The following is a 14765-nucleotide window of genomic DNA, read 5'->3' on the forward strand; positions in this document are numbered from 1 at the left end:
GGTGATCTGCCTATTAAGGAGGCACTGTTGTCATATTTTCAAGCATCTAGGTTCCAGGGTACAAGGCTGAAAACAAGACTTCAAGCAAACAAGGTCTTATTCCAGCAAGAAGAACATGGAGGTCTGGGGATGGAGAAGTTATCTGAGGATAAGAGCAAAAGAGGATGGTATGACATTTTTGTGCTGAGCTTTAGGGAACACTAACAATGGGATGAAGAAGAAAAGTGATCCAGATCAGGAAAGCTTATGAAGGGAGGCTCAGAGTCTTGGACGTTGAGAAGGGACACATTCAAGAGACAAGCATTGTCTGGATGATGGAGATAATAATATGAGAAAAAGAAATATATGTGTGTGTGTGTGTGTGTGTGTGTGTGTGTATATGTATATATATATGACTGGGTCACTATGCTGTATAGCAGAAATTGACACAAAACTGTAAATGACCTATAATAAAAAATAAATATATACAAAAAATTAAAATTGAACTCATGACAAACAGAGAGAGAGAGACAGAGAGAGGGGGAGGGAGACAAGGATTGGTTAGCAGTGTAAGTGGCAAACCCTGAAGCCAGGACGATGAGGGCTGAGAATGAGGAGGTGCTTCCATCCTCCTTTGTACTAATCCACACCCCAGACCTGGACTTTCTCAGTAGCCTCTTACTGGCCTGCCTTCCTGGTCCACCCGCCAGCAGATACCATGTCATCTCTCATGCCCATTCTCATGCCTCTTTAGAATATAACTTGAGACCTTTCCCATCCGGTTCTAACCACTTTTCAAGTCTGTGTGATGTGCCATGACCTCAGTGAGAGTTCTGAGCCGTGATGCTAACAGCTTGGCCACCAAAAGATGCTAGTCTGAGCAGCCAGGGTGCCCTTTCTCTCTGACCCACAGATCTTCCAAACTACGTTTCTCAGTATCTACCATAAACGCCGTGCAAATCTCTACCACTCTTCCCCAGAACTGTTCGTGTGTTGGAATATCTCCCATAATCCTTTCTCCTTCTCCATATCTCACCAACCTTCAAAGCCCAGCTTGGGTTTTGCCCTCCTTACCAAGCCAGTCTATTCTTGGGGGTTTTGTGTACCGTCTTCCCACCAGGCTGTAGGCAGAGGCTATGTCTGTTAGCTCTGTCTCTCCACAGTGTCTAGTTGGGACCAGAAGATTTCTTTCAGAGCCCTGCTCTAGTACCAGTTTTCTCTGCTTAAAGAGCAGATTCTGCTCTGCCTTCCTCCAAGCTGATGAGTGGCAGTTCGAGGCTTGAATCCGGAGTCACTGGCTGCATAGCCTGCCAGACAGACGCTTAACCACTATTTGCTACTGCCCTTTGCAAAGACACTCATGAAGAATGATTACGTCAATCCCTCTCACTCAGAAAATTCCGTATTCACATCTGCTCTCCTTTCTCCACTCGCCAACCCTTCCTTGTCCCTTCCCAGCCTCTGTCTTCTGCTAGAGAAGAAGAAAGAGGATCCCTAGTAAGAGGTCCATCAGGGAGCCCAAGGACGTATTCTGGGTATAGGGGTGGGATGTGCTCCTGAGGGGAACTTTGCAAGCCTGGAAACGGCCCTGGTGGTGCACTGGAAGTTCTGCTCCTGCTCAGTGAGGGCAGGTGCCCCCCTCTCCTCTGCCAGGTCATAGGGCAGAAAAGAGAAGAGAGGGGTTCCCTTGCCCATTCTTGATGGTACCCTGGGAAGGAAATTCCCCCACCCCTCACTTAGCCCCACCTACAAATGACCAGCATCTTGTTTTCAAAGCCTCCTTCACTCCTGTGGCAGCATCAGCCTGGTTTCTCTTGGTCTCATGCAGTACAGTAGAAAGCAATTCTCCCCTCTTCTTTGCAAGGTGGCCCTACTAGAGCCATCTGTGCCTCTCTTAAGTTTGTCAGTTGTAGAGCAGCCCTGGGGGGAGAGGCTTCCTGCTTCTGCTTGCAGACCCAGGAGACCTTTTTGCATCAGAATGGGGTTGGAGAGTAGACTTCCATTCCCCCCAAAGCCCTAAAAATCCCATGTCCGTGCTGGTAAGTGCAGCACAGAGCCCCTGGGCAGGATGGAGGGCACAGACAGAAAGCTGAATTCCTCCAAGACATTTTGGGCTCAACCCCTAGAGCTAGTGAGCTGGGCATCCTTCTGAAGTTTCCATTTGGGGACTGAAATTCCTTCCTACTGGGAATTAGAGGAGGGAGGAGTCTTATGGCTGAGTGGCCATATCCTGTGTGACTCAGTGATGATATAGTAAGATGTGCTTTGTTTCCTTCTGAAGAACTTTAGTTTGCATTTTATATCCTTAAGCATCTTATCCAAGGCCACTTTTCTGGCAGAGATAAAACTAAGGCTTGGATATAGATAATATAAATGTTGCTAATATTTATTAGTGTCCTTGTAACTACCATTTATTGAAACCTACTATTACTCAAGGCCATACACCTCATTGTAGTATAGCTGTTACCAAACCTATTACTATAGTAACAACCACCTGCTATTGAACACTTATTCTTATCACTGGGTGTTACACATAGCATAATTAATCCTCACAAGGTTGGTAAGCCATTTGATAGCTCAGGAGGCCCGAATAGTTGGAGGAAATTAAGTGGCTTGTTCGCATTACATAGGAAATAAATTGAAGAGTCTGAATTTGAACCTGGATCTAGATTTCAAGTAATTCTACTGCAGCATTTCTTTTCTTTTCTTTTCATCTTTTTAGGTCCTCACCCATGACATACGGAGGTTCCTAGGCTAGGGGTCAAATCAGAGCTGTAGCCACTGGCCTATACTACAGCCACAGCAATGCCAGATCCGAGCCACACTGGCAAGCTACACCACAGCTCGCGGCAATACCAGATCCTTTACCCACTGAGCGAGGCCAAGGATTGAACCTGCGTCTTCTTGGATGTTAGATTTGTTTCCGCTGAGCCATGATGGGAACTCCTACTGCAGCATTTCTATGTCCAGAGTGCAATACTATTTTACAGGGTGTGTGTAGTCAAATTTTGGAATATCTAGATGGTTAAGTGTAGGAGCCAGGTGGTCAAAGGCCAAGACAGATGCACACTCTTCCTTTGGACCCACTTAAAGGACACGTTCCCCAACAAGGTACATCTTGGGTCCTTTTGGAATTCTAGGCGAGAAAGGCAGCAGACTCACATGGCCTAATTAAGTGCTGTAGGGCTCACTGGAAAGGAGTCTGTCTCATGAATGGAAGGCACTGACCAACTATGAGAGATGGTCCAGCCATGCAAGGTAGAATTCAAATCCTGAAGGGTGTGGTGATGAAGGTCAAATTCAGGGCAAGGTGAAGTCCAGCTTGGGCCCTGGGGGACTTAAGGCCAATGGAGAACACTTTTACCTTGGTAGAGGTCAGCGATGAAGAATCCAGATCAAGTGATACTTCGAGGTCAAAGGGTGTTTGTCTGCAGGAGCATGGCCTGAGCCACTGGATGGGAACTGAGCACAGAGCTGGTTGAGTCCTGGTAACTGTGAGGAGTCCTAGAAAGAGCACATCATCTTAAAGGACAGGTCCCCAAGGCAAAACCAAAGATGTCCTGTGGTATAGCTAGAATTTGAAGTTGGACAAGCCAGTGCTCAAGCAGGACTGGATGCTCAAAGCAAAGGACTGGATTGCTTAGGTCCCCAGAGATGTAGCACATTCATCCAGGCAACGCAGAGTTTTAGAGCCGACTAGTATAAGCTACAGCACTTGGTCCCAACTGTGGGGAGATTTTAGGACAGCCAAAGATAGGATTGGGTAGGGTGATCTCGTATTCCAGTTTTCATGGAACTGTTATGGTTTATGTCTATTGCAGATCACTTAACTCCTGTAATTCTTTAAAACACTCTCTTTCTCTCTCGAAATGTGTCTAAGTTTGGACATTGTTTGGTTTCCTAGATTAGGAGACTGTGAGCCTGGTCATTACCTGATCTGGGGTAGGCTTACTCAGGACATATGCAGTAAATGTTGTACAGTATAGTCGTAGATCTTTAAAAAAATTTTTAATTGAGGTAAATAATTATAAAATTTATGTGGAACCGCAAAAGACCCTGGATTGCCAAAGTAATGTTGGGTTTGGGGAAAGAAAAAGAAAAAAACTGGAAGTCTCACACTTTCTGGCTTCACGTTATACCACAAAGTGACAGTCATCAAAACAGCCTGGTGCTGGCACGAAAACAGACACACAGATCAATGCAGCAGAATAGAAAGCCCAGAAATAAACCCACATACCTATAGTCAATAAATTTATGACAAAGGAGGCAAGAATGTATAATGAACAAAAGGCAGTCTTCAATAAATGGTTCTGGGAAAACTAGACAGCTACGTGTGCAAGAATGAGACTAGAACATTTCACACCACACACAAAATAAACTCAAGATGGATTAAAGACCTACATGCAAGACATGCTGTAACAGAAGATGCGGACTCAGTGGTTTAAACAACAAATACTTATTTCTCACAGTTCTCAAGGCTGGAAGTTTGAGATTGGGGTAAGATGCTTATTGTATAATGTTGAGTTTTCAAAAGGCAGAATACTTAATACATTAGGATTTGCTGCAAAATCCAGGAAGCCCAGCTAACAGTGGTCTAGATATGCAGGAGTTAATTTTTGTTGTTGCCCAGAATTTCTAGAATCTTATCTAGAAAAACAGATTTGTTTTTATCCCAACAAAAAAGCAGTTAATGTTTTTGAACATTTTTATATATCCCCGGTACTGTCAAAGTGCTCTACCCACCTTAAGACATTTAATCTTCATAAACATAGCGTATTGCACCTTCCTGCCTGAATTAGCCTTAGGCATTTACAATTCCTCTGCAGGAGTTAATTTTTTCACAAGTCCTGAGGTAAGCAGCTATTTGTATTAGTTCATGATGGATAATGTTTGTGGAAGGACCCCTGTGATTCTATGAGCCTTTTCCTGTGGTGTCAAGATGGCTTGTTCTTTTGCAAACAAGACATTTGTATTCAGGCTGAGAGAGAGCGGAGTTAAGGGAAACGGACCTCCCTTAACTCACAGTTACTCTACACTTTAAATAAATAAGTATTTCACAGACATTCCTCAGCTATGTCTAGAGTGAATTAGCCAGTGACTTCCTACTCCATATGTGACTGTCCTTCCCAGCCAGGAGGCTGCATGGCTCTCTGCCTCTGGTCTGGCTTCTGCCAGATCACGACACTGGGTTCAGCTCTGGTTAGGAGCACAGCCTGTGTGATCAGACGAAACTGCATTCAGAATCCCAGCTCCACTCAGACTACTTGATGCTCTGAGATTCCATTTTGGTATCTATAAAATGAAGATAATGATGCTGCATGGATTTAGTAGACATCAAATGTCTGGCCCATAATGACTACTCAAAGTGAACAAACCCTCTAGGAAGTATTGTTATGATATAGGGAACAGAGCTCCATTTTACAGAGAGGAAGCTAAGCCTATGGGAAACTAAATGGCTTGGCCAGGTCACGGTGACCAAGTCTGATGACAAATCCCTGGGCCTTCTGTGCTCCAGTTGCTTCCCCAGAGGTTGTCCTTGGGAGACTTTTGCTGCTGAGCAGCAGGGTGGGGCTCTCCCTGGGCTGTCAGTGGAAAGCCTGCTGGGGCTGCTGCCTGGCATTAGAAGCATGAGATGGGAGTAGCAATCCTGCTAAAGGAAAACGGGCAGGACCAGGGCATGAGGGCTCATCAAGGGAGAGAGGGTGACCCAGACAGCCCCAAACATCCTCATAAGGAAAGGCAAGGCAGGTAGGGCCTATTGCATCGTCACGCAGACTGGGGACCCTGGAGGACAGAGGAGAGGTGGGAGAGCGGGGGGGCAGGGCGTGGGGCAGAGGAGTGCTTTAGAGAACATATCACTGATGCCATAAAGGACCAGAACTTACTTTTAGCTCAGTACGAGAAAGGATTTTATGAGGGGCAGAGTCAAGTCTACCCAAGCTTCCTTGAGAGGTAACGAGCCTCCTGTCCCAGGGGAGCATGTGAATAGGCGTTGGGGCACCCTTTGCCGGGGAGGCTGCAGAGGAGATGTGTTCCCTGGTAGGGGCTGTGTTCTTCTGGACTGCCTCCAGTCCCTAGGTTTGGTGAGTCTCTCATGCTGCCCAGAACAGATCTGCGGGGTGTCACTGAGGGCTCACAGAGGGACCTGTGACATGGAGCATATCAAAGCAAGACTGGGGCAGAGTCTTACTCTGCTTAGCTCACAGGGAACACCCTGAGCACGCCCACCTGTGAGAGACTGCAGGAAGGAAGAAAACAACACATCCCCTCCCGGCTAGAAGCAGGACTTTACCTCCTCCCCTTTGGTATAAAGGAAGCCGAAATTCTAACTTGGAGAAGATGGTTCTTTAAGACGTTAGTCTGCCATCTTCTCTATCTGCTGTCTTTCCTAATGAAGTCTCTATTTGTTGCCCAAAACCTTGATGCCCTGTGGGTCTGGAAGGGGCCTGAGTCTTCTGTGGTTGCTTGCTCTGGACTTGGGCCCAACCATATTTTTAGCTGAGTATCAGCCATAGATGCCTCAGGCCCCTTCCAGACACAAGATCTGGGGGGAGGGACAGGGGTAATCCTCCTTGGCCGGATGGCAAAGACCAGGGCGGGGACAGAGTCTTACTCTGAAGGCAGCATCTGCCTGCAGCGTTTGGGGAGGCTGCATGTTTCAGGCATCCATGCGGGCTGTGCTCTGGCAGGAGTGATGAGTGAAGGTGGGAGCAGTCCCGGCCCATTGACCAGGGGCCCATGAGAGCCAATGCCTGCTCTCTGGGCCCAGGCTCCAGGGACCTCTCTGACCCCTGGATTCTGTTTTTGGTTTCCAACCTTTTCTAGTCTAGTGATACTCTTTCCTGCCTGTCTCCTTGTGTGTCCATTTGTGTATGTTGATCCTTCCTGGTCTGCCTCTGTGCCTCTGTTCCTCCCGGTCTGGGTCTCTGGTCTATGCCCTAGTCCATCCTTGCTGCTCTTAGATGGGGAGCTCCACCCTAGATCCCTCTTTACACCTGCTCTGTCCTCAGTCTCCCAGGATCTCAGGATCCTGCCAGGCTCCCCTGGCTCACCCCATCGATCCCCTGACACAGCAGACCCCAGGCCCTTAGAGAAGGCTATGCCTTAGTTAGCCTGTGCCCCAGAGCCAGCACTTCCTCCTCTTCACAGACAGCACTGAGGACTCCAGGAGCTGCTGGACATAGCAGGGGAAGGGCATATGGAAAAGGGCCAGCTCTGGTACCTTGCCTGGCCTCTGACTTCCCATCACGATGGCCACTCCCCTCATGCAGCTCGCTGGGAAGGAGCCATGGTGTGGAGGTCAGAGGGGACATGCAGGCTCAGGGAGAGCCAGACTGTGTCACTGTGCGCAGAGGGGGCACCAGCAGCCTGACACTGTTGCCTCCCCACATCTGCTTGGCCTGATCAGCTGCCTGCTCCAGCTTCACTTGCTCTGATGTTTTGGCCACAACTTCTGCTTCTTCTGCCCCTTTCACTTCAGCTTCTACCCTGGAGGAGGCAGGAAATGAAAGGGCAAGTGAGCGAGTAAGTGGTGGGGGAGAAAGGAAAGGCCCGTGTTCAAGCAGGTCAGTCCAACCACCTTCTTGTCAGGGATGCTCAGAGAGGCAGCTTTTGCCTAGTGGTTTTAAGCACAGGCTCTGGAGGAGTTGGCTACAGCTGTGACCCTGGGCAAGTTGTGTAACTCTTTCCTTATCTGTAAAATGGGTATGTTTGGGGTTAGCAGATGCAAACTGTTACATATAGAATGGATAACAACAAGGTTCTGCTGTATAACATAGGGCTCTATAGTCGATATCCTATAATTAACCATGATGGAAAAGAATATTTAAAAGAATATATATATTCACACATATATGACCATATATATTCACATATATATATGAATCACTTTGCTATATAGTAGAAATTAACACATTGTAAATCAACTAAACTTTAATAACAAATAAAAATAGCATGAGAGGAGTTCTCAGCATGGCTCAGCAGCAATGACTCCGACTAGGAACCATGAGGTTGCAGGTTTGATCCCTGGCCTTGCTCAGTGGGTTAAAGATCCCGCATTGCTGTGAGCTGTGGTGTAGGCTGGCAGCTGTAGTTCCAATTAGACCCCTAGCCTGGGAATCTCTATATGCCACAGGTGTGGCCCTCAAAAGGCAAAAGACAAAAAAAATTAAAAAATAAAAAGAAATTAAAAAAATAAAAATAACATGAGAAAAAATGGGTATAGTGATAATGCCCACCTCACAGGGTTGCTTTGTGTAGGGCCCATGTTCAATATGTAGCCATTCCGATATAGCTTTTCTAGTTTCTTGTGGAAGGTGTCCATTCTGATGGAAGCTGCCTTATTTATCATCACATCTTTCAACTATCACCCCAGTTATGGGAATAAAATAAAATAAAATAATGCATGTAAAGCACATACTGCAGCACCAAGCACATAGTAAGCTGTTATAATTATTATTACATATTATATAAAATATTGCTTTATTATTGTTGTTGTTGTTGTTAGCTGGGGCAGGAGATTCAGAACGCTTGGTGCCAACTCTCCCAGTCTTCCTCCTTCGATCAATTTGTGCCTTGATTTCTCCTGGGGACTCGTGACCTCCACACACAGGTAATTCTCTGCAGATCTCTGAGGAACAGGAAAGAAAAGTTATGGAGAGAGAGAATGTCTGTATTCTTTCCTTTCTCTTTTTTTTTCTGGCTTCCCGGGGTCTCCTGGTCTGTAGATCATTCAGTAAGCATATTTCAGGGCTTGCTATGTGCCAAGCTCTGTATTAAATAAGAAGGTTATACTGGGAAATAATAAAATTATGCACAGTGAAGCTAAGCTTCTCATGGTGGCTGTGTCCGACCTGCAGGACTTCCAAGTTAGCTTGGGCTTGGCTTGAGCTAAGACAGAGCCCAAGGATCTGGTCAGCTGGCAGCCTGGAGTTCTGGTCCTAGTTTCAACTCTGCAATAAACTCCCACTGTGAGCTAGGATACATCTCCTGCCTAGGTCTTCTCTCAGCATCTGGCATCTCAGGCCACTGTAATGCTCTGTTTCAGCCCTTGCAGCAGCTAAAGATCTCCCTACAGTGTCTGACCTGCCATGGAGTCTGGCAACCAAAGCTGAGTCTGGCTTTAAGGAACAAAGCCGGGTTACACTAGTCTAACTCTCTTAGGCTTTTCCCCAAAAGACAAGGGAGCCACTGAAGGATTGCAGGAGTGGCACAATCAGATTTTTGTTTTAGCAAGAGCTCTCTGAAGGCCAGGGGAGAGAATGAACTGGGTCAGGATCCAGCTAGAGGACTGAGATGAAGCCCGTTTGAGAGAAAGACACCGAGTGTCTGAACGGAACAGTGGCAGTGGGATTGGAGAGGGAAGAGTGGGGGTGAGAGGCATTTGGAGGTGGCAGCAGTGGAACCTGGGAACAGATGGGATGCAGGGGGGATGAGAAAAGAGCCACCTTTTCAACAATACCTTTATTGTCCCAAGTTTCTGACTGGTGTGTCTGCAGTGATCTTAGAGCTGCCATTGATTACTCAGTGTGTGCATGCACATCTATACCCATATAGCCATAGTATTAAATTAAGTCCAACACAAGATTCTTTGCTCTCATGATTGCCATTCCCCCACTGAGAATCAAGGACAGAAAACATTTCTGCATATTGAGGACTTTAGTTGAGTTCTGGGTAGCTGAGATTTTTATGTCCCAGGGAAACCTTGTTGCTAGAAAAGAATGAGTGAGATTAGGTTTCTCCAATACATTTCTACTCTGAGACTCAGATTCTCCATCTGTGAGATGGAAGTACTGATCCATATCCTTTACTTCTCAGAGTCATCATGAGACTCAAAGAGAGAATGAATGCCACAGTCCATTGTAAGGTACAACCCCAAACCTGAATTCTATAATTTTGGCCCAAATGTAGGCACAGAGGCACGGTTCACATGGTAGAAAATGATGCTGCTCTTCGTTATCCCTCACGTGGGGTTTCTAGTTCCTATTCCTGAGAGTCAGGAAATTTTTCCCCAGAAAATGTTTTACCCTCAAGAGCGTCAGGGGAAGGATGATGAGGACCCAGGAGTTCAAGGAGCCCAAGTCTCCAACCCAAAGTCCTACTTGTGAAATAGCATCCTCGCACATACTTTGCTGGGTTACAGACTGGGTTCCAGCTTCCCCCAGCCTCCCCTGATGGCTCAACCAGGTCAAACATTAGGTTTTAACATTAGACTCTTAAAGAGCAAGTGCATTCACTGGATAAGTGTAAAAAATGAAGTTAGAAACGGTAGTGCATTTTCCCCACTCTTGGCCCCAAGAATATCTCATACCTGGTATTTTTCTCAGGAAGAAGGCTTGAAATGTCAGTATTTTTATTCCTGTTTTTTTTTTTTTTTTAGTTGAGGAAACCGAAGTCTAGGAAGTAAGCTAACAACCCGAGGTGACATAGCAAGTAAAGCCAGAGCCAGAATTCAGCAGAACCACTGTCTCCAAACCCCATGCCCTTTCCACGCTGCCATGCACTTTGTATCCTTTCCGGATCACCTGCCCCCAATACCATAACACTATGCAGAAACTGAGGCCCATCTGAGGGCACACTGAGACCTACAAAGGCCCTTTGGTGAAAGGTAGGGATTTAATAATAGGAATTTGCCTATTGAATCACATCTGTGAAGGTCCTAGAAAAGTGCCCAGCACATAAGATGTTCAAACTCTGTGCAGCCCTTTGGCCAAAGTCAAGAAACCCTCTGAGGTATAGAATGTAGATACAGGTTCTTGTGAAGACTCCTTCCTGACGTCCAAAGGAGAATGAACAGGTTGGAGAACAAGTTGGTTTGTAAAAGGGAAGGACCTTCGTATCCCATTACAAGTTAATCACTAAAGGGACATTGCCTATAAGCTTAAATTAGACAAATGGCTCACCTCTGGGAACCCTGCCTTCCAGGTAATAAAATACTTCTGCTTAGCTCACAGGGAACACCCTGAGCAGGCCCACCTGTGAGAGACTGCAGGAGGGAAGAAAATAACACATCCCCTCCCGGCTAGAAGCAGGACTTTACCTCCTCCCCTTTGGTATAAAGGAGCCTAAATTCTAACTTGGAGAAGATGGTTCTTTAAGACATTAGTCTGTTGTCTTCTCTATCTGCTGTCTTTCCTAATGAAGTCTCTATTTGTTGCCCCAAAACCTTGTCGTTCAATTGCCTTGTCGTGTGGCAAGCGCTATGAGCTTGGACTCAGTAACAGGTTGGGTCAGGTAAATTGGCTCTCGGAGAAGGAATAATATTGACAGCATCCAGGTTGCTCCCCATTTCCTAAATATCAAGGATGCACATAATATCTCTTCAGTGAAGCTGTCCTCTCCCTGTTTCCATGAATAAATGGAGGCTCTGGGAGGTTAAGTTGAAAAATAGCCAAGAGTCAGACACCAAAAGAGTTAATGAAATGCTGGCTTTTACGGGGAGAAGTAACAGCACAGACATTTGGGAGAACGAAAATTGATTGAGGGCATCAAGTATAGTGAAGTAATTCTTGGGATGTTTGCTTGCATAGTTTGGATCTGAATCTCAGTCCTATATATGGAGAACCGTCCAGAAATGCCACTAACATTTATTATGCATCTACCACTCAGGTTTTCCATATGAAGCTTTTCATGCCAAAAAAATTAAGCTTTCCATGCATCATTCAATCCTAGCAGCAAACTTATAACAAAGAGACAATTATTCACATTTTATACCCAAGAAAGTAGTCTCAAAGGAGCAGGGGGCGAGGCAAAGGGCTTACTGAAGGTCCTTCACTTAGTAAACCATAAAGCCAGGACTTAGAGCTCAGTGTCCCTTCTAACGCTCCCTAGTCTGTGATGGGAAAGTGGGTGGTCAGAGCGCTATCCTGGCCTGGGGCAAACTGACGGTAAAATTAAAGTGGAAAAATTAATTGACATCTTCAAGAAGACCAAATAGGTTGTCCCACTGCAATTTGACGAACTGCATAGGGTCTGTATGCTGATATTTATCTCTGAGCGCCTGGCTGCCTTTTACTAAAGGAGATTGGGATGCGAAGGCCTGACGGAAAACACCTAGGCCAGTGCTTTCGTTTCACAGATGAGGAAACTGGGGCTAAAACGGGTAATTCGTGGTCGGCCAGAGGCAATGTGGATGCCTTTTCCTCTTCATAAATGTCCTAGGAGAGGTGGCAGTGGATAAGAGCAGGTGAAATGACCTTCCATGTCGAGGGAGATCATGGTGTTTCATGACAACTGGCCAATAACCACTACCCTAGCCCTATTAGTGACGCTCATTGGGGGATAGCTTTCCTAGTTCTCTGTCTGAATGGGTCCTTTCTTTTTCATTTAGAAGTAGAACACAATGCAAGAGTCCAACCAGTCCTCTGTGACTGAATTCATCCTTCTGGGCTTCTCCTTCAGCCCTGGGACCACTCCTCTGTTCTTCTCAGCCTTCCTGATAACCTACCTGTTGATAATTCTGGGCAACAGCTTAATCGCCAGTCTCATCTTCCTGGACTCGCACCTCCACATACCCATGTACTTCTTTATTGGCGTACTTTCCATGTTGGATCTGGGCTATACCACTACAACTATGCCCCAGATGCTGGCACATATGGCCAGCCAAAAGACGACCATTTCTTTTGCCAGCTGTGTAGCTCAAATGTACATTTTCTTGGTGCTTGGCATCACTGAGTCCTGGCTGTTTGTCATCATGTCTATAGACAGGTATGTGGCCATCTGCCACCCACTCAGGTACAAGGTCCTCATGAGCCCATGGCTGTGTTGGGTGCTGGTCATGTTCTGTGGACTCTGGGGTATCATCTCTGCTCTCGTCTACACTGTCTTTGCCATGCGTCTGCCCTACTGTGGCCCCAACAAGATCAACCACTTCTTCTGTGAGGTCCCTGCAGTCTTGAAGCTGGCTTGTGCGGACACCTCACTCAATGACCAGGTAGACTTCATTCTTGGCTTTAGTGTCATCCTGGTTCCACTTTCCCTAATCCTTGTCATTTATATCAACATCTTCATTGCCATCTGGAGGATTCGTTCAGCCCACGGGCGGCTGAAGGCCTTCTCCACGTGTGCCTCCCACATCACCGTGGTCACCATGTTCTGTGTGCCAGCCATGGTCATGTACATGAAGCCTGGCTCAGAGGCCTCCCCGGAAGAGGACAAGACATTAGCCCTGTTCTACAATGTCATCTCTGCCTTCCTCAACCCCATCATCTATAGCCTCCGGAACAAGGACGTGAAGAAGGCTTTTCTCAAGGTGATGGGCTGGGGCAGGGCTCCAGAATGAAGCCGTGGAAGAGGAGCTGGAGGACAAGAGAACAGGACTCATTATGCAGTCAGTGACCTGGACACTCACTCACATGACCTGGTAGCAACCGTACACCCCCCCACCCCCCTTAGCCCCAAATCTCAACTTTATTCAAGTCCTTGGTGGCAGACCTGTCATGAAATGTCTTCCAGGCACTTTAGACTTTTCATTCAGTTTTGGTCTTGAGTCTCAGTGGTTAACCAAAGAAGAGTATCTGAGCTATTAGGATCTTTTACTGAGATGGAGGGAGTGGGCTTTGGGTATGACCTGTGGCTGACTCTTGAGAAAGGAGCATTACCCTCTGGAAACGTCACACATGGTATTAGGTTATCTGGGGATGGACAAGGCACCGACATCACAGGATTCCTGGCGAAGGGAGGAGGAAGGAGTGAGTGATATTGCATTATCTTACAGGCCATTGCGTGCGTGTTTCAGACATGCAGATTAGAGAGAAGCTGGGATGGCTGAGGCCAGGTGTGAACATGCGCCACTGACCTTTCCAAACTCATCTCAGTTCACTCTGCTCCTCTTCCCCTCACCCTATGTAGTCTGGCTTCTGTATTTACCTTGCATGTGCCATACTATTTTCCATTTCAGGGCTTCTATGTAGGCCATTCCTTCTCTCCACCCCCTTCACTGCACTCCACCTCCATCCCATCCTGTTATGCTGTTGATTTCCTGTTAATCCGTCAGCTCTGGCTTAAACTGAAGCTCCTCAGAGAGGCCTTTCTTTGAGCCTCCAGAGTGAGTTAGCCTTCCAAAGAACCCTGTACTTCTCTCCTATGATAGTGAAGGCATGCATTTAAACATGAGTTCTCTGTATAGACAGCAAGTTCCAAAAGGCAGTGACCATGAATGTCCAGCTGAGGGCTGTATCCCTAGGATCTCACCCTACGCTTCTTCCATAGTGGCCTTCAATGGATATTTTAGTGCATGAAGGAGTGAACACACCACTGGAAAAACTAGAGAGGGAAAATAAAGCCAGTGAGTGGGAGGATTGATGGATTCAGACTAGCTATATGTAGGAAATAGTGGCAGGTCCAAAAAGAGGAGGAGATGAAATAGATGTTGTTAAGCTATAACTATATGGAAAAATTGTTTGCTTTTGTTATTAATAAATATGAGTTGAGCCACTGGAATAACATTTTTACCATCAAACTAGCAAAGTTTAGAAAAACAGTAATACTCAATACTGGGAAGGATGCAGTAAGACCGACACTCAATTCATTGCTGAAAAGAACATCATTAGTTCTACCTTCCCAGAGCAGTGCCTTCCACAGAGCAGTTACTCCATATGCATGTTAAGTGAAGAGTAATAACACTAATAATTACGGCTCTATTTATTAAACATTTATGTGCCAATAAGCTTTTAAGAATTTTACACATAAGATTTATTTAATAAAAATACCAACAAATAGAAAGCATATAACAATGTTTATCATGAACTTTCACAATGTTTTTATACTCAGATCCAGAAATTTCACTT

General features: G+C 46.1%; 1 protein-coding gene across 1 annotated transcript; it reads left to right on the forward strand.

The window, feature by feature from the left end:
* The first annotated feature begins 12319 nt into the window (after window positions 1-12319).
* On the forward strand, window positions 12320-13258 carry LOC125134308 (olfactory receptor 2A12-like). The gene has a single exon (XM_047793419.1). It carries the CDS (start codon window positions 12320-12322, stop codon window positions 13256-13258), a length of 939 nt encoding a protein of 312 aa, XP_047649375.1.
* Window positions 13259-14765: the final 1507 nt, after the last annotated feature.

The sequence above is a fragment of the Phacochoerus africanus genome, chromosome 8, assembly GCF_016906955.1.
Source record: "Phacochoerus africanus isolate WHEZ1 chromosome 8, ROS_Pafr_v1, whole genome shotgun sequence".
NCBI lineage: Eukaryota > Metazoa > Chordata > Mammalia > Artiodactyla > Suidae > Phacochoerus > Phacochoerus africanus.